The sequence below is a fragment of the Paramisgurnus dabryanus genome, chromosome 2 (assembly GCF_030506205.2).
Source record: "Paramisgurnus dabryanus chromosome 2, PD_genome_1.1, whole genome shotgun sequence".
NCBI classification, from domain to species: Eukaryota; Metazoa; Chordata; class Actinopteri; order Cypriniformes; family Cobitidae; genus Paramisgurnus; species Paramisgurnus dabryanus.
The window spans coordinates 35,318,399-35,339,385 of record NC_133338.1 but is presented as its reverse complement, the minus strand read 5'-3'; the positions used below and the strand labels follow the sequence as shown (position 1 = coordinate 35,339,385).

The 20,987-nt window shown below is 38.6% G+C and overlaps 2 protein-coding genes across 2 annotated transcripts; one reads left to right on the top strand and one right to left on the bottom strand.

Moving 5' to 3' along the window:
* The first annotated feature begins 716 nt into the window (after positions 1-716).
* On the top strand, positions 717-11,868 carry wdr97 (WD repeat domain 97). Its single transcript, XM_065289399.2, has 22 exons — positions 717-1,043; positions 1,828-2,163; positions 4,137-4,387; positions 4,553-4,671; positions 4,832-5,483; positions 5,576-5,724; positions 5,844-6,080; positions 6,287-6,377; positions 6,454-6,571; positions 6,935-6,996; positions 7,076-7,139; positions 7,212-7,367; positions 7,494-7,640; positions 7,789-7,914; positions 8,039-8,185; positions 8,300-8,527; positions 9,107-9,298; positions 9,390-9,511; positions 9,603-9,771; positions 9,917-10,086; positions 10,563-10,624; positions 10,818-11,868. Exons 1-22 carry the CDS (start codon positions 945-947, stop codon positions 11,000-11,002), a joined length of 3,882 nt encoding a protein of 1,293 aa, XP_065145471.1. The 5' UTR covers positions 717-944; the 3' UTR covers positions 11,003-11,868.
* Positions 11,869-14,410: 2,542 nt separating this feature from the next.
* LOC135778821 (leucine-rich repeat-containing protein 14) lies at positions 14,411-19,106 on the bottom strand. The gene is made up of 4 exons (XM_065289401.1): positions 18,713-19,106; positions 18,342-18,623; positions 16,938-17,795; positions 14,411-16,786 (listed from the first exon to the last, which is right to left on the bottom strand). Exons 2-4 carry the CDS (start codon positions 18,617-18,619, stop codon positions 16,207-16,209), a joined length of 1,716 nt encoding a protein of 571 aa, XP_065145473.1. The 5' UTR covers positions 18,620-18,623; positions 18,713-19,106; the 3' UTR covers positions 14,411-16,206.
* Between the last annotated feature and the right edge of the window lie 1,881 nt (positions 19,107-20,987).

The window sequence follows — 20,987 nt, the reverse complement described above, 5'->3', positions numbered from 1 at the left end:
TGTACTGTAGCTCGGGGAAGTCGAGGATAAAAGTTGAGGAAGATAAAAATTCAATGTGGTTTCAGTTTTTTGTTATTACCACTATGTTCCCCAAAACCCTGAAGCAGAGTAACTAACCCTGAAAAAATCTGTTACATTAAATGAGTTAAATGTATTAATGAACATTGTTCAATAAAGAGTTAAAATTTCACCTCTAAAATAATATTTTTTAATATTTAACAGCATAAAAATACATAAGACAAGCTTATTTGGTCTAAAGACTAAAGTCATTTTTGTGTCCATGTTAACCTCAGCAAACACTAAACCAGTTTTGTATTTAATATTATAATCTTGTATTATTATTGCTTATTATTAAAGTTTTGTTTTAAAATATAGCTAATATTATATGCTAATAATAAAAACTCCTTATTAGTTCCTTGAAATTTAGCGTGATGTACTTAACATTTAAAAAGACATTTCGTTATGCTATGACTAAACTAGATCCATGTTGACCCAAATAACTGTCTGACAATGTAAAAGGTTACTTCACATTCAAGTCTCAAACGTACGTGGCCTAAAAGATGTGAAAGAAACATGTCTGATGAAGTAATTGATAGACTTAGGCTATGCTTCAGTATACAATGAAACTAAGTGAGGATAATGTTGTCTGTCGTTTTCTCCATGGTTACTGTTGCCCAATAGCTGTTTTCAGCTCACTGTTAATGACCTTCAGCTCTTTTCTTAAAATGACTCAGATTTTCGTAACTAAACATAACTGGCACGGAAAACCGTAGGATGATGATTTCTATTTAATATAATAAATTAATTTTAGAGTCTCATAAAAGTCAAACGAAGAAATAATCTTAATTTCTGACAAAAACACGTCAGGAAGGAATTCGTCATGACATGACATCCAAGTAAAAAGAAATATGAAGAACTAAAGCCATGGACAAAAAAGTTGCAAGATGGAGAACTTACGAGCCAAGTGTTTGCCAAATCCGTTTTCATCTCGACCAGTCAATGGAGTACAAAGCTGTGAAATATGGACAGACAGCAAGAAAAATGTAAGTAATGTTTTAAATCAAATTCCTCATCACGTGAGCGCGTACACAAGCCCTATGGTGCATATAAAAGCAGGCTTTACAATAATACACGTATAATATATAAATACTGCCGGTCAAAAGTTTAGCGTCACTTGACTGAAATTTCTCTCGAGATTAAAAAAAAATATCAAATTGGGACTACAATGAAGATCTGAAAATATAACAGTTTTGATTTGAATTTCCTTAGTCACAACAAACGTAACATGGGTGTTGCTATTAGTTTTGATGAGTTTACTGTTATTCTAAAATGTGAAAAATAAATTTCTTTATAAATTATTAATCAATAAAAAATATGTTTCTAAGCTAAGTGTACATATTTAATATAGCCCTGCAAATGATTGAGACCCTGGAGAGGAAAAGCGTGTCTGTGGAGAATGGATAGTGAATATTGAGTATGCATTATGCACTCTAATGTATGAACAGAGACACTAATAAGACACTGTACTTTGTAAGTCTCCTTGTGTTTCCTTTTTCTCCACCCATTGTCAGTCATGGTGTCCTGACTGAGGTGCCCTTGAGCACCTCAGCCCACTGCAGCACCTGATGCCTATTGCTCCGGGTGTGTGTGTGACTTCAAGACTTGCAATGCGTGTGTTCACTATTCACTAGGTTGGGTTAAATTTTAAGTATGGGTTACCATACTAGACGATCATATCGCGTTTACTTTTTTCTTATGTGCCACTTCATCAATTCTTTTACATTCTTTCTAACTGTCTGTTTTGTGTTGTATCCTACCTCTCTTTAGATGAGTGATGAGGATGATAAACCCAGCATTCTCACCCATGGTCTTCTTCACGTTCTGCACCTCTCCTTAAAAGATGATGTGTGTCATATGACCTGTGCTGAGGGTGCAGCGGGCTTTGCTAGTCTCCACAGCAGCAGCCATGTGCAGTTTTATTATCCTGATGGCCGCCTTAGGGGTCCATTTTGTAACCCATCCCTCATATTCACTGGCCTAACCTTCACTCACATCCCAGGCAGACTTGTTGGCTGGGGTCCTGGGCCCATTCTTACTCTACTAGATGCAGAACTAAAACCCATTGCTCATGCTGCGGAGCCCCTGGATGTGAGAGTTTGCAAGGTGTGTCTTTAAAACTTAATACATTTAAACCTATGGAATCATTACGACTTACTAAGTCATCATTACGACTTACTAAGTCATCATTTACTAAGCCATCATTACGACTTACTAAGTCATCATTACTAAGTCATCACTAAGTCATCATTATGACTTAATTACTAAGTCATCATTACAAAGTAAGTCGTAGTGATTACTAAGTAAGACTTACTACGTCATAATTTACTAAGTCATCATTACGACTTACTAAGTCATCACTTAGTCATCATTACGACTTACTACTTACTTACTAAGTCATAATTATGACTTACGTCTTACTAAGTAATCATTACAACTTACTAAGTCATAGGGGCGTAACGATACACCAATGGCATGGTTTGGATCGCTTTACGGTTTTAGACCCATGGTTTCGGTCCAATTCGGTTCGGTTTGCTGTGGGTGTAGGGTTCCTGTCATTTTACCAGCAATGATAAGGAACAATAGATTAACTTAACTTAATAATAACAACAAAAATAACTTGACTTTTTCTTTATTAACTTTGGCAAGCAAACTTAAAATTAAACTTTAACTGTAGTAATGGTGATGAATGGTGATGAATATCATTCCTTAGCTAAAATGCTGAAAATGTTACTGTTGAAGTCAACTAATGCATGAAATAAATGTACTATGAATCTGTAAATTTGAGTATAATGTGGGTTTATTATCAGTAATGAACTAAAGCCACAGAGCCACGGAAGTTTCGCGATTCGTATCGTGGGTGGTGTATCGCGATCGGTCGGTTCAGTTTGTAATATCGTTACACCCCTACTAAGTCATCACTTAGTTATCATTACGAATTACCAAGTCATCATTATGACTTAATAAGTAGAAAGTCGTAATGATGACTTAGTAAGTCGTAATGATGACTTGGTAAATCTTACTTAGTAATCACTACGACTTACTTAGTAATGATGACTTAGTAAGTCATAAGTCGATTTATTACCACTTACGATTAACTAAGTCATAATTACTAAGTCATCATTACGATTTACGACTTAGTCATAATTACGACTGTCAGGAATGGTTAAAGCAGAACCCGAATGCAGACAAAATGGATGAACTCAAGGACTTCATTTGAGAAATACACAGAAAAGCAAAACCCACGAGGGGGCAAAATAACAAGAATAGGTACATGACTTACAACTTACTAAGTCATCATCACGCCTTACTAAGTCAAATTTACGACCTACTAAGTCATAATTACGACTTACTAAGTCATCATTACTAAGTGAGTTACATAAATAAGTGAGTCGTGATTACTAAGTTAGATTTACCAAGACATCATTACGACTTACTAAGTTATCATTACAACTTTCTACTTACTAAGTCATAATTACGACTTTTGACTTACTAAGCCATACTTACGACTTACTAAGTCATAATTACGACTGTCAGGAATGGTAAAGGCAGAACCCAAGTGCAGACAAAATGGATGAACTCAAGGACTTTATTTGAGAAATACACAGAAAAGCAAAACCCACGAGGGGGCAAAATAACAAGAATAGGTAAATGACTTACGACTTAGTAAGTCATCATTACGACTTAGGAATCAGGGAAAAAGACACACAAGCACACAGCCCAAACAAAAGGCCATGTGCTAGCACACAAAACATGGGCCTGTCATGATCCTGGACAAGAAGGCAGAATGACAATGACTTAGTATCTCATAATATTTTTACGTGCCCATATTAACAGGTTAAACTTGACTTATTTGCATTAAATGTTGTATTTTGCAGTAGGGCAGACATTATCATATGTTCCTGTATAGTATTCCCGCTGCTCAAATGTTAGCAATGCCAAGATTATGGTTTTGTTTTCCACATAATGCGCATTGTCATAAAATGCATTCGAGTGCAAAACCGTCTGCAAAATTAAATTGAAATGTATATTTTACCTATACGTAATGTAAACATTTTTCTCATTTGTCTTTGTCATAGGTTTTAGAGCAGTCTAATGAACTAATCTCAGGTGGGATGGGAAACATATGTGTTTGGTGCCTCACATGCATGGTGTCTCGCAAACGAGTGGTGGAGGGTTTGGGGACACACATTGTAGTTACACAACTAGCACTGGTTCCAAGTAGGGCTCAGTGGGGTCCTAGGATACTGGCTGCATATGGAGGAGCTGTGGTTGTGGTGGATCTTGCGGAGGGATGCGTCGTGGAGCACCAAAAGAGCCTGCATTTAAGGTTTGTTATGTATGTTTTGTAGTAGTTTAAACATTTGCATCTTTAAGCAACCTATTTACATTGAATTGCAATATATGCTAAGTGAATATGGTTCAGACTGTTGTTTTCTTAATGGAGAGAATATGTTAAATCTGCAGTTGTACTTAAGCGTTGTCTTTATTTCAGGGAAATCACAGGTTTGGTCTACTGCCCCTTTACAGATAATGTAGTCACTGCATCAGACACAACAATCAAAGTCTGGGGACCAGACTGGGAGCTTCAAATGACCTTTGTAGGACACACTGGTTAGAAAAGCACTTCACTGTTTATAAAGTCCTTTATAAAGTTACTTATTGACATTGCTAATATTTTCAGCTGTATTGAAGACACTAAACTGATACAAAAAAAAAAACATTTTACTCTAATCATGCGCTCACCAATTGGCTGTGTGTGGTTTTTTTTCAGATCATATTACCTCTCTAGTTCTTTGTCCTGTCTCTGGCATGTTGCTGTCATCTTCTCTTGATGGTACTTTAAGATGCTGGAGAATAGAAGTTGGAGACCAGGTCCAGGCTGTATCTATTCCTGAAGGCTCTATGCCTCCCATGGCCATGGGTGGCCCAGACAGTGCTGGCACCTTTTTCTCATACTCCTCAAACAGTGTGGATCTCTGGAGGTTCAACTGCCTCTACCATCTGCACTGCAGACTGGATGAAACCCTGGGAGGATGTATCCATCATATCTCCATCCCACCATGCCCCTCTTCCTTTCCAGAATGTGTAGTTTGTATCCATGGAAACAGCAATGTGACAGTATTTGCGACACAGACAGGTTCAGTGCTCGCAAGATTCCAGGCCAAGGAAAGAATAAGGTGTGCCGATTATTGTGTGCCTAAGGAAATTTTATTAGTCTTAACTGAGGACGGGGTGGTGACTACTTTAAGTACATTGACCAGTCCAGTAACTACCCTGGATGAGTGGCACCGGATAGAGCAATGGGACTGGTTGGGTGGACAAGTGAAGGCAAATATAGGCAAGGTATGCTGCATGGTATTATACAGTAAGAGTACAGATGCACAGGAAGAATGGAAATCTTTGCAAATCAATGCAAAAAACAGGTTAGTGTATTGGATGTAGGTAGAACAACACTATATTAAGTATAAAGGTAAACCATCATGATTGTTGTCGCATTAAATATGGTTTGTGTTAGATTTCTAGTCATGCTGGGGCATTGTGGTGGTTCTGTGTCTGTGCTCAATATGCATTCGGGCAAAGTCTTGTACAGAATCTCTGCTCATAACAACCAAGATATCACCAGCATACAGGCTTATCCTGACAATGGTTACCTACTGACTACAGGTAGATTTGTTTGTATGCAAACTGTGTACTGTACTTCTCATAATCTATTGTACATCATTAGACTAAATGTTACCATGCAAACAGACTTCCCAACAATGATAATGCTTTTTATGTTGTAGGTGAAGATAAGGCTCTGCTTGTTTGGAGTGTGTCCCCATCTGCACAGCAGTGTTTAAGCCTCCATTTTAGTGTGTGTTGTGATCTGCCTCCTCTTCGGTCAGCACTGATGGGAACTCAGCTCATCATTGTCTTACAAGATCCAGAGAATGACATCTATAGGCTGGTGCAATACAGCTTAGATAGCCAGAGCCGATCTGAAAGCACACCTAATGAAGACCATCTTAATAAAATCACAGGTTAAAGACTGGTGACTTCAACTGAATTAGACCACACTTCTAAAGACACCGTCATTGTACCAAAAACCTCATGCTATACCTTCTTCATTTACATAAATACAAACAAACACTCTTAATAGGCCAGCTGTCCAAAGATCATATTTAAATTAATACACTATACAACCACATATTGACTCTCCTATAACACATGATTTATGCATCAACAGGTCTTTGTGCATGTCATCAGTTGAATGTGTTTGCTTCAAGTAGTCAAGATGGAACTGTACGGATCTGGGATAAGCAAAATCGCCTTCTCGGGTCAGGACAAATGTTCAGTTTTGCTTTTTAATTTAATTGCAATAGTTAAAAAACTTTTCTGGTGTGTTTGTTTTAGGATTCTTGAGCTGAATGCAGAGCCTGAGTGTTTGGCATACTGTCAAAAAACTGGAGACCAACTTTTAGGTATCACTGGAGATCTCTACAGAATCCCCTGCGCGCAGCTACTACCACAGGTCTGCTGGCTATAAGTACAAGTTGTTTTAAATGAGCATTTGTTGTAAATGAGCAGTCTGCTTATGCTAAGCAGCAATGTTACGCTGATCTATGCAGAACAGAAGATAGTTGTAAGACTATGAATAATGAAGTCAAGTGCCAAAGTCCTTAACTTACAGAAGTCGCTTCACTCTGCCGCCATATTTGCTACGTCTCCAGGTCTTGTTAAGAACAATACTAACAAGACCTGTCCATTCTGCGAATAATACGCAGATTGGCTTATGTTTACTGAATACCAGTGACGCAACTTGTTAATATTAAATATCGATACTATTCAACATTTCATTATTTTTGAATGTAATAATTTTATTATCTGGTTTAAGAAAGGTGATAAAGACTTTGAACCACTCAAGTCCTGGTTCCCAACCACGAGCTGCAAATGCAGGTAATGTTTACACAAAAAAAAACACAAGCATAGATACATACCCAAAATTTTTACTCTTTGCTTTTACATTTTATTCTAGCAGAGAGAGTTGTCATGTTGCTAAAGAGGAGAGTCCAGAAATGCTCAGTCCCAAAAAGGACACAGTAAGTGTTGAACATGAGTAAATGTGTGTTTGTGTGTGTGTGTCAGTGCTCATCCATATGTTTGTCTTAAAGGACTTTGAGGCACTTATGGCAAGACATAAAGATCTGGAATCCTTGCTGAAAGGAGAGGTTGAGTGCAAGAGGAGAAAAACAGCCAGTATGCAAACCAAACAAGAGGCGTTCAATAACTACATGCGTCTACTGTACATGAAACCCCCTGATATAAAAGTATGATTAACCCTGCTTACTTTTACTGTCCTTTTCACACACTTGTAGCTAGTCACGCCATATATTTTTTTAAAGATTATAAAACATGTGCCTGTAAATAGCTATTAATATCTAGATTTCACATAGATTCCAAAAGAAGACTTGTTTGATGTGAATGCTGAACTATTTCCACCTAAACTTGCTGAGCCCTGTCCCCTGACCACTCCATCATTTACAGAGGGCTTCTTCCCCAACCACAGCTTGGCTAAGAGACTAAATTCCCCTTATAAACAGGTTTGACAATTAATTCATTTTTGCAATGTTAAGTTCAATTTTTTTTAAGTTTTATTATTTTTGGTGTAAAAAAATACAAAGTTTGAAATCGCCACCATTTGTAGGTTGCTGTATATGTATTATCATTGGCACAATCTTGCCCACACAGGCCTCGCTAGGTTTCATTCCCAACTCTGTGGTTATAGCACGACTATGGCCTGATATTAAGGTGGAGAAAGTCACTCCACGTACAAACCGCTGGAGAACTTACCATGACTCAGGACATGAGAGAGAAGTAAAAAAGCTATTGCTATTGTAAAAAACGTTTAATATCCTTATTTTGAACGATGAATGCCTTCTACAATAATAAATCAATAAACAGTTCATATCATGGTTAGTAACATGTTTGCTACATACAGAACAAACCAGATGAAGTGTATAATGAAGAGGAGAAGGAGGAGGAAACGCCCAACATGCATCTTACACCCACCATAGAAACTCCACCTAAAATGGAGAGTCTTCATTCACCCCCACCAGTGGTAGAGAAAGTCATATACCTCTTCAGTGTGAGTTTTTGTGTTCACTCTATAAATTACACTGTAGAAATGAAGGCTCGTGTAGAAAAGGAAATGATATAAACATCTGTCCTTTAATTCTCTTTAATGCTCATCTCTTCACAGCCACCAAAGCCCCTTCCCCCAATAAAGCTCCCTACACCTCCTCCTGCCCCACTTTCACCCATCCCTGTCCCACCTTCACCCACCCCTATACCCCCCTCACCTGTCCCTGCATCACCACCTAAACGGACCACACCTTTACCCCTTCTACCTCCCTCCTTACATCTGCCAGAGTTCCTCATGCAGTTTGTGAACGAGCAGTGGTTTCAGAGGATGTTTCCTGATCTGACTGTAAGATCAATCCACTCCAATCTATTACTGCATGTATTACACACACACACACACGCACACACACACACACACACACACACACACACACACACGCACGCACACACACACACACAGAACCAGAAGCATCATTCAACTTTCATCCCCTTTATTTTCGAATGCTTGAAACACTGGAAAAATCGACCATTCAAATGTCTAAATTAGTTCAATTTTCAAATGAACCTTTCACAGTTTATCAATTTTTAAATAAATAAACTAAAAATGCATCTTCTCACCCTCAAAATGCTTGAAGTTGCATCCTTTTTATGTGAAATACTAAATGGAGTTATAATTAAAAATATTTTAGACACAATCAAAGTTCATTGTGATAATCGCTCGCTGTCAGGTTCAACTACAATTATGCTGAATTGTAATGTAATTTGTAACTTCTAATGGTTCCTTTTTAAAAAAAAGTTGCATGATGCTCTATAATATTGTTGAAAAACAAACCCAAATACATGCATCCACTAGTTTAAGAGTATTGTCAGTATTATAATTTGTACATGTATTTTCATACATTTTTATATAAGTATCTATTTACAGTGTATCTCAAGTTCTCTAAACCCCAAGGACTTCTGTGTGCATTTGCTGGACTTCATGATCCAATGCAGCATGGCTCAGAAGAAAAGCATTCTGAATGCACTACTTTTGCTAATACAACAGGAGGTGTTAAGCAAAGAGTCCCTTAGCAAAGGATTATTGGTTTGCCTGCAAAACTGCATTCACACAAACATGGTAAGTTCATCCAGGCTTGGGTTCTTGAAAAACTTTGTATTAATACATTTATTTTATGCAAATTGTGAATATGCATGGATTCCGCATGCAGTCAAGGGAGGATCAGCATTTTGTTGGTGAGCTGCTGAATTTGTGGTTGTATGTGAGTCCGGACAGCTTTGACACGGTTGTGGAACTACTCGCTATATTAGCAGATAAAAGAGTTGATCTTCAGTAAGTAATAATCCAGAGGTTTTACACAATACAAAATCAAATCAAATATGGTAATACTTTATGTAAGATCGATAATGCTCTTCTCTGTCAGGGGTTTAGTTTTGTGTGTGCTGCAGAGGTTGGGTGTGGATGAAGCCGAACTGTGGCTATGTCCAGAACTTGAACCTTGGAGCTCTCTGATCAAAGATGACCCTAAGCAGCACCAGAGCCTTCGAGACATGGCCACACACTGGCTTTCTACATGGACAAGAAAGTACAAGGTGTGAAGAAGAGAAAGCCAAAATGCTCATAAACGTCTTTCCATGAGTTCATCACCTCCCCAAATCAATGTCTGATATGGGTCACATTGCATTTCAGTGGAAATTGGCATTCTAACTGTTTGTTAAGATGTTATATATTTAACAGGTGCACACCGGGTCAGTGTTCCTCCACAGTAAAGGAAAAAATACTGTGATCACTCCTGTAGAGGTGCTCCAATATTTCTGTTCTGTACAAAGAAGCAAACAGGCTCGGCCACCCCCACCTCCACCTGAGGGAAGGAAAGACACTGTCTTGGTGGATTCTGGCTTACCTAGGTATGTTATGTATAATCAATTCATAAAGAACCCTTGTGAAATACTAGACAAAACCAAAATCCAGGTTACCACAAATAAACCTCGATTCTGCTACGGTAACCATAGTTTAACCTTACTTTTTTGTAGTTAAACCATTTAATCAATATGCCAAAAAAATGTTACTACACTTCTACTATAATTAACCACGGTTAATTTTTCTAAAGTCTTTTAAATATTTTAGTACATAAAATAAAATACATTTAAGTTTGTTTAGAGTTAAAAAATAACAAATATCATTAAAAAGGATCTTGAATTTTAGCAACAATCAGGATTAAACTGTAAAGGCAATAGTCTACAATGCAAATAAAATATGTTATTGCATTAAATCTGAGACTTGCTATTAGCATTGTTCAAATAGTTCACTTGACCAAGGAATAAAAGGAAGACTGTCTGAACCTACAAAGATTTTTCTGAATGATCTCTGTGATTTTTTTTAGACTGAAGCATATACAGCGCCTGGGAGAGACATACAGTATGTCTAGGATAAGGGAGCCTCAAGGTTAGAGCTTATTTTATACATGCAGTCTTGAATTATTGTTGTGACACTGCTATGTCCATAACACTGAAAACGAAATCTATTCTACACATAAAGAAAAATGAATAAATTCTTCATTCAAAGAAAAGAATAAGAAACTTATTCTTTCACTTCTGTCATTTTACTTATGCAAAGCTTCTTCATCATTCCCCAACAGGACTTCTGCTGCCACCATTGCCATATCGACCAGAGTTGATGGGTTTCACACGGTTTCTCTCTCTTCCAATGGCATATGTCACACTTTCTCCATTTCCCCTTTCTTTGGACTTTCGCTACTCAAAGAAACCTTCCCAACACAAATACTTTTTCCTGGAACGCTCTTACGTACATTATTACAGATAAAAAATGTATAACATGATAATAATGACATAAAGGAACTCTCAGCTGAAATATGCTTCTGCCCGTCATGTTGCTGGTAGATAAAACACATTCATGGTGCACAATAACATCAAGACTTCTCCACTGCTGTCTGATACATGTTGATCAAGTTATTTTGTGTATTTGGTAATACAATGTGTTTGCGTGGTTTATGGTTTAAAAAACAGATTATTTACCATACATTTTTATAGCTCCAGATATACTGTCCTCCTGAAAGGCACTGATTTTGTACAAAACTTGTTCACTTTGTCTCTAATTGGCCAGCTAATCTGTACATTGTGATTGGCCTGATATGTGACGCACCTTACCATGTTTGAAAGGTTCAGTCACAATGCAATGCTAACAGAAGTTAACTTACAGGCTGAGTCGAAGCGGGAGGAATTAAGATAATGTGGGTCTGGTGTACATCAACAAGCCCATGAAGTAAACTGTTGCCTCCAATCTGTGTGTTTTTTGTAGTCCAAGAAAAGAAATTTACGTTGGAAAAGATGACTTGTGTCATCGTTTACTTTAAACCTTTTGCATATGGTTAACATGTACTAATACAAACTTACACATCAGAGGAAATGTAAAATCGGGCCATATGAGCTCTTTAAAATAAAATAAAAGGAGAGGCTCATCATAGCCTAAGAAACTGGATCCCAATTTCTCTTTTGTGCCTCTTGGTGACAAACTAGCTTTAATTGTCATGACACACAAAACCGTTTTATTTATTTGGTTTTCAAATGAGAGTTATGTAATCTGTTGGAAAAGGCAGGGTATTAACTACATGCTCGTATTTTTCTATTTTGCATAAGATTTCTAAAAATGGCACACACAAGCAAGCATAATCCAACTGACAGCAAAACTAATATACATAGGTAGATGTTTACACACACTATAAATAAAGATGTATGCAAATGTCTCTCTGGCAATATAATTTTCTCATCTTTTCCCTTTTCATGTGGGACGACAAGAGCTCTAACGCTCGCTTGTGGGGCTCTTACTTCTTGTAAGTCATTCACTGCTTTAAAGGTGCTCTAAGCGAATTGAAGCGTTTTAGACCATAAAACATTTTTTGTTACATACCGGAAACATCTCCTCACTATCTGCTTGCTGCCTGTCCGCTGATCAAACTGTAAAAAAACGCGATCTCTGTAGACAGCCCAGGCTTCACAAACGGCAATATCAACAAATGGCCAAACCTAGCATCACAAAACAAAACAAAGTATTCCAGCCAATAAACGACAAGAAGGATTTGGGGGTGGGGGTTGGGCCCATAGATATGCATATAAAGGCTAGATGGCTCAAGGCGGAGTCAGCTGTGTCGTCACTTGGCGGCCATCTTAGGTCAGTGCTGCCATAGTGCTGCTCCCTGCTGCTGTGGACGGAGGTGAGTGACATACGCCAACTAAAATGCTCGTAACTTGCTGAATTCTTGACGGATTTACAAACGGTTTGGTTTTTTACAAACGTTATTAACGTGGCTATAATTATGGATGCTTTAACATGTTTCATGAATTTTTTATTTATTTTTAGTATACGTATTCAGTGTCATAGGTAAATCTTTGACGTTTATAACAAACCAATCCGTTTGAAAATCGGTAAAAAATTAAGCAAGTTATGGTCATTTAAAAGTACCTGCATCATTAAAACTCAATGCTACGAGTGAGCGAGCGCCCTGTCCTAAGATGGCCGCCAAAATGCGGACGTTCAACTCAATTGGCCATCAGCGCGGACGAGCCATCTAGCCTTTATATACATATCTATGGTTGGGCCCGTTCATGAAAGCACGGAAGGGAGGGGGAGGAGTTAGCTACGCTCTGTCTGTTTGAAAACAGTTCAAACATCAACAGGAAGTGACGTCGCACATTATTCGCTTAGAGCGCCTTTAAACCCTAGTCCTCTCCTCAACCTGAGGAGAGAAAAGAGCTATTTAATCATCTCTTATGAGTGAAACAATCTGCCAACCAGATCTTGATTTCGACAGCCCGTTATTTTGATTCAGTACTGCAGCATAGAAATTAGGCTGTAGGGTGCTTTGTTGTCCATTGCTTCTGTGATCTGCTTCAGAGTCCACAGTTTTTTTCTATTTGCACTGTTCTGAAGTTTACTTATGCTGGCAGCTTAATAAACTTGGTGTGGGAGAGAATGCAGTAATTTAACCACAATGAACTTGCTTATTTGGTTACACACTGGCAGATGAGGTTTGTATGTTCAGGTATGAAAATACTGAGCTGACCGCACTGGAAACAGATGCAGCCAAGCTAATTTCTGCCTTCAAAGTTGCATTGAGTTGATGGCTGGTTAAGCTATCTGTTATTGCTCAGGCCGGCAATCTTTTCAAAAATATGTAGCTAAATCTCTACATCATTGAGGCTTGTCAGAGTTCATAGTTGGTGGCTTTTTGGTGGTTGGGTTGGCAATACTGTTTAGCTGTCTTCTGCCAGAGCTTTAATAGCCCCTTAATGGTGCAGTCCAGACAGCACTTGTTAATTTAGATGTTCTTGCTGCACAGCGACCTGTCAAAGTCTTTAGATCACGTCATCCATTGTCTCATTTGTTCCTCTAGGGGAAGATGCGCTGCCAAAAAAGTTACACACTAGTATAGGTGAGGTCTTTTCATTAATAATTGCTGCATTCTCCACCAAAATAATAGAAGATGTTGGACAAATAGTGCTTCTGTTCCCAGGAGAGATGTTTTTGATTATAACAGTGAAATGGAGGTGAGAGGTGTTGCTTAGTCTTGAGTAAAGGCAGGTGAAAGAGAAGACCGACTGGATATGAAGGCAAAACAGCCAGAGGTAAGTTTTCACACCAAAAAAAAAAAAAATAAATTCACAGAATAATTTGCACACCAGCCTTTCTATGTGTCATTGGCTAAGATTAGTTGCAATAGCTATCGGTTTTGAGTAGCTGGGTAGTTTCTTAAAAAGCAATACTTCTGTCATTGTATGTGATTATACTGTGTATGACATGAATGATAGTGTATTCTACATTCATTTGCGCACCCGACACCTTTACATTGTTTTTGGGCTACTGGAAATTAAGGTTGACTAGTGAGTCTAGTCTGTCTGCAAGACACTGCAATGCAAGATAAGAACCTCTCTATATCTGCACTTTGCAAAGACCTAATTAGAAGTTTCATAAACATCTTTATCCAGTTGTTTCTGCTATGGTGTGTTATGGGTCAACATCTTTTAAAGGTCCTGGATCAACAGTCTTTCGAACCCAATCTCCAATCCAGCTCCACTACAAGACACTATGTTGATAGAAATTGTGTACAAGCCCTAATCTACAGATTTAAATGCCTAACTCTAAAATCAGATTTGCTGAAAATGTTGTTCCAGGATAAAAGTAGTGTTTGAGGAACATAAGGACCTCAACTGGCAAGCAGATCTTCTGTTCAGTTTGTTCTGTAAAGAAGGACTTGTACCTGTACCCAAAACCTATTTCTCCTTAGAAATCTCCCTTAAACAGTTAATTTTCCATTTATGAAATGTTTTGGTTTGCATTTATTTGGAAGGAGGGATACAAATGCTGGTTTTGAGAAGCAGAAGAAACATTTAGGAAGTGAAAATACACTTACTGTAACCAAACCTCCACATAGGTATACTCAAAGCGATACTCCAGCCAAATATTAAAAGTACCCCATGATGTACTTACCCGCAAACAATCCGTCATCCAGTGACATCATCTTGTGCGTAAGTACCCATGGCAACAAACGCTGACTACACTAAAACTCTTGTGTGAGTCCAAGATGGTGCCGTCAATGGAAGCTAGTTATATTACACTTTATAAAGTTTGAAATCTGGATATTTTTCTTACAAAATCGCATCAATTACACGCAGAAGACCTTTATTAACCCATTGGAGCCATGTGGATCACATCTGTGAAGGATAAATGCACTTTAGTTATTATTGCTTTACTTTCTAACTTAAGTCAGAAGTTGTTCCCTGATCCCTGTTTTCTACCATTATAAAGCTTGAAAGAACAGGGACATTTACTACAATAACTCCAAATGTGCTCGTCTGAAAGATGATGGATCTCAAATTGCTTGAGGGTAGGTAAATTGTGGGTATTTTTATATGTGGCTGGAGATCCCTTTAACATGTGCTTTGAGATTATAATAATATCCTAAATAAAACATTTAAGTCAAAATAAAAACAAAAAGGAAAAAATAATAGGCTCCAAAGACATTACGGGGCAGTTTCCTGGACAGGGTTTAGACTATAGTCCTAGACTAAAAAAAATTTAAGAGCTGTCCAAACTGAAAACTACTTGCACTGACATATCATTAAGTACATCAGGACCCTTTGTTTTCCCTAAAAATGCACACAAGTAATGTTTTTAGTAAGGCATGTTTGTTAAAACTATATTCCCTATTTAAACTAAGGCCTAGTCGTGGCTTAAGCTAATCCCTGTCCGGCAAACCGCCCCTAATTGTCTAACACCACAGTCTTCGCGTTTAAATATTATTACCAGTTACGGCTGACCACTTTCATTTCATCAAAATATAAAGATTCACACAAAAGCAAAAGGAAAAATGTGCAAAAAAATAAAACTTGGGCCAACACTTCTGTAAATTAATTTAGTGCTGTACACCACGTTTTAAAAACATCCAAAATTCAGAAACTGCATTAAGAGTTTGGTTCAAATTACAATTTGAACAATCACTATGCATTTTTGGCTATGTCTTGGTATACAATAATATAAAGAATAAAACCATAATATATTACTTGACAAAAGTGTAAATGAATATAATGTTATATGTGATGCAAAAATATCATGCTAGGATTAAGACTGACCAGATGTTTTAAAAATGATCACAAAGAACAGAGATTTGTTATTACACTGTAAAAAAATCCTTGTTGTTGCACTTACATTTTTAAGTTAAAACAATTTGAATTAACAAGTCATATAAAATGTTCTGACTAGTAAGGAGTTGGTATAATAAAAAATTAAGTTGAACTACTGCTTTATTTTATAATTTATATTAATTCAAGTTATTACTTCAGGTTGTTTAAACTTAAATATTTAAGTGCAGCAAGGAATTTTTACAATGTAATTGGCAACCAGGAGAAAAACAATAAGCTTTGATAGTCACGCTTTATAAGGGCCCTGGGACATTCACAGCATTTTAGAGCAATGACAGATATACCTGCTCCGACTACAAATAAAGAACCATTCTAATCATCCACTTTCAAGTCTGAGCTATAGTTCAGCAGGTCAGAGGTCAAAAGAAGATCACTGGAGCGGCCTCTTATGCTAAGAACCTCATCCAGCAGTCTCAGTGTCAAATCTCTGCCCTCCGTTTCCTCCATCAGAGGCCAGTCCAACAGCTGAGCACTGGAGGGGAGAGCCGGCAGACCAGGCTCATATTCCTCTAGTGGACTGGGATAAAGCAGAAGACGAAGGGAGGGGATACCTGCAGCTGTACGTGCCAGGGGAAGCAGTCCTGTCCTAGAGAGCGGGTTCAAGGCCAGTCTTAAGCTACGTAAAACCCGACAGCAAGAAAGGGAGGGCAGAAGTGCTTCCATGAGCGCATCGGAGAGACCACAACCACAGAGCGAAAGCTGGATCAGAGTGCTTTCAGCTTGAGCTAAAAGACGGCGCAGAGAGGGCAGAGACGATTCATCAAGCAAGTTCTCACTCAGGTCAAGTTCCTTAAGGAATGAAGCATGCTGGCTGCAGGAGAGGTACGCCAGATCGGCTGAGGTCAGGCACAGGTATGGCAGCTCCAGCACCTCCAGAGGCTGGGAAAGAGAGCTGCAGACAGAAAAGAAAAAGTTATATATATAACAATTTATAATTATACATAACAATGTTATGTTTTATCACCAAGTTAAAAGCAAAGCATCAGTGTGTATAGTGGTCATGATAGTAACATGTGTATAATCGCACATGTGGATGTATATACCTGAGCAGCAAACGCAGGTGTCCTGGTAGTCGGAGTGCAGTTAGGCATAACTTCTTCAGTCTCTTCAGTGAACCCAGTCCTTTAGACATGTCTTCAAGCGCCCCCTGCTGGCCAGGCTGTCTGCGTTGCAAGTCCAAGTTACAGTAATGTAGTCTTAGAGAGTAGAGCTGAGGAAAAGGAGCAAAGAGCGGTAGCAGCATAGCCAGACCCGACACCCCAAGGCTGGAGTAGCGAATGTCTACACCAAGAAGATCCTGCTGAGGTAGGAGGCCCAATAAGGAAGCTATGGAGGAGGCCAAGAGTTCCTCCACACGGAGGTAGCGACAGTGGAGCCTCACAGGGCAGAGGTGACTAAGGGCATCACGAACACGTTCCCAAGAACGGGCATTGACGAAAAGGTCAGCCCTGACATGAACAACCACTACTTCGTCCCAGTCCTGGTTAGATAAACTACTACCACCATTACTAACGTTCAACATGGATGATGACTTTTTCCTCTGAATTTCCATTCTTCTCCTGACACCCTTCACAGACTCATCTTCTGGTAACATCACTTTACTGTGACTGAAGCTGTTCTCTCCATTACTTCTGCATTCCATCTTCCCTAACTTTTCTTCTCTGTGTCCTCTCTCACCTCCTTCACGGTCTCGCTTGACAGTGCCACCCCTCTCACGTTCACCTACTAGCCCTCTTTTTCGTTCTCTTTCTCCTTCTCTCTTGTGAGCCCTGGAAGCAGCAGCTCGAGCTTGTAGCACCATTGAGCAAAGGGCAACAGTGAGAGACCATCCACCCATTGAGTCTTCAGCCCTCCCATCCTCACACTGAAGTCCACTAAGATCCAGCACCTGCAGGCAACAGCTGGAAGAGAGAAAGAGGGGGGCTGTTAATAATGTTAAAAATCTGATAAAAATATATCTAAGTTCTAAGAAATCTGTTTCTTTAACTTGTAGTGCAAAGGCTGTGGATTACTCTCAGAAAACACATACATTTAAAAGCAAATGTATAGCTTGAACACACTTTGAGCCACTTTTTAATAAAAGTGTCTGGTAAATGCATAAATGTAAAGGTAAATCAGACAAGGCAACACAAAAAGAAACACAAACTGACCCAAATGGGAGACATTTGTCCTGTACTAAACCAATAAAACCAGCCACACAGTACATTGATTGAATTACCTGTGAATTGTACAATTATGCATTTGGTAGAGGCTTTATCCAAGCGAGTGCATTTAAGCTATTCTTTACCAGTTTGTGTAATCTCTGGGAATCTAACCCATGACATTTGCTTTCAACTAAGCTACAGAATTCCTAGTTTTTAGGAAATATGATGTTGAAGAACAGCAGCAACAATGACAAATCAACCTGTAATTATCAATAAAGGTCAGTAACTAATCTAGACACATACCTCTTATTCGTCAATCCCCTGACCACTGCCAACAGCAGCGCTTGAACGCACAGACGGTTCGGAGAGCACTGGCCCCGTTTTCTACCCCCTCCTACGACCAGTACCCGTTCAGGCCACCGCTGGACGAGCTCGCCGACGGCTAGAGGACGGCAGTGGGTGAAAGCGGCATCCAGAAGCGGTCGGTAGAGTTCCCTCGGTACACAGCTTAACCAACACGGCGAAGAGCTGTGGTCACTGACCACCTCCCGAGCGCAGAGCTCCACCAAAGACAAAACCATCTTGCTGTGTACAGTAGCAGTGTGTTAGTTTTAAAGACAAACATTTAACACATATTACAGCATAGAGCATACATATAATCAAGTATGGCTAACCTTTATTTCTCCAGAATCTCCAAACGTCGACGTTTCTACAGCCGCTAAGAAATGACCTACATCATAATGCTATTATCCTTCACACCGGCTACATTTAATTAGACTAACGTTACTTTAACAGTCAGTCGAAATGCCAGGATAGTCCTACATATTTATCAAACCTAAATATAGGCTTTGATGTTTTCAACCTTTTGCTGGTTCTAGATGATAAATTCCTACCTGATATCTAAAGAACAATGATCGGAACGTAAGCGATCAACATTATAATAGATTTATGTTATTATTGCTCAACGCTATGATTTATTAAAGCTGAAGTGTTCATAAATATCTGAAGTGTTTTCCATATTTCTCCCTCTGCCCGCTTGCTATTTACACTCAAGATAGGCGCGTTTTGATGACGCAACAAAGGCGACGATATTTGTGTCCGGTGTCATGAGCAATCCAGTCCCCCTGAGCAATTCTGCCCCCCTAGGACCCCGCGTAATTCCATTGGCTGAAAAAACTCCTCATGGGTAGCCTTTGTAGCGCCTTATTACAATTCCTTCAAAATTTCGTGATGATTTATATCGTTAGAATGTTGTTAAAATTACAATTGGTCTATTTTAAATTATCCGTTTAATATAGTAGTATATAACTGATGCTCTAGGTGGTGAGATCTACCAAATCTCGTTCTTAGATTTTTTTTAATTAGCTTAACGTGACGTACCAGCTTAGCATACAGCTATCGGGTAAAATAGCTTAACACAAACACCAGTTGCACTCACCGTAATAACGTAATGTCATTTTTTTTAATCCTGAGGTTTAAAAAAATATGTTTCACGTTCAGATAACTTAGTAATCAATAACATAAAATTGAAATGTGTTTTTGTTGTGTAAGGCAATTAATTGGGTTTTTAGGCGATTACGTGTGTCATTACGTGCTGCTCACGTGTTTGCAACATGAATATTAGTTCATTAATTATATTATTTTTGTAAGCTTTTATTTTAAAAATATTTTGTATGCTTCTATTTTGTAAAAAGTAGCTAGCTTGCTACACCACTAACGCAGCTTCGATTAGCCATTAGCATCAAGATATCGCGATGACAAGTTTTTGACCAGGCATTACTGCTAGGTACCAATTGGGGTCCTAGGGGGGCAGAATTGCTCGGGGGGACTGGCATAGATATCATATAGAAGACTAGATGCCCTATTGGCCGCTGGGGACTGAGAAATACGGCGGCCATCTTAAACCGGTCGTTCTCCTAGTTTCGTTGCATGGCAGCAGATTAGATGTCAGAGCACTGTGGAGCATTTTCCTGTTCTAATCGGCGGACGATCGCAAATAGAGCCCGGAGGATTATTTTCACAAGTACTTTTTAACATCGCGGTACTATTGGTTGTATTTTGTGAATAGAATATTTACAGAAAATTGAGAAAGAGCCAGCTTATTGATTTTACTGTACTGAAATCGTAGCCAGCTAATGTTCTCTAGGCTATGTTTACTGCACCAGCCGCTGTTCACCCTGCAAGGAGAGTGGGGTAAAGTAAAGTAATAATTACAAGAGTTTCTCTGTTGTGAGTATTGTGTAAAGCGCTATATAAATGTGTATTATTATTATTATTATTATTATTATTATTATAAGGTGCTGTGAGCTGCGTGATCCGCCGAGCTTTAAAAAGCTGAGATGTCAACAGGAACAGAGGATGTTTTCCTTCGTAGGGAGGACATTGAGGAGACTCGGTTTGGAATCGACAACTATCAGTCTGACTCGTTGTCACTGGTTGTGTCTGTGTTTTTAAAGATAAGGCTCCACCATGTTGCCAAACTCACCTCTCTTGAACTAAGGGAGCACGGGAAAGAAGCTCTGGAAAACAGTCCTCTTTCAGGGGTGTGTGTGCGTGCGTGCGCGCACGTGTGTGGGGGGGTTTACAAATCATTTTAAATTGTTTCTTCACCATATTAAAAAGTCTTATTTTATTGCAACTATCTGTTTCTGCATCTTTGTCATATTTATAGTGTGTGATATATAAAATATCTTATGTCCAACACCACATATTTTGTCACTTTATATCTTATATCAGAATATTTTATTACTGTTTAGTGAATATTCATTCATTCCTACTAAGAACATTAAGTGGCGCTGTCCACATTAGTGTTGGTAACACTAAGATTCTAAACCTAAATATTGACAAACTATATATTGTTGAAAAGCTCAAATAGTATAATTTTCATATTTCATTACCATTTGGGGAAAATTATGACACAGTGAGAGTCAGTTTCTAAAAATGTTACGG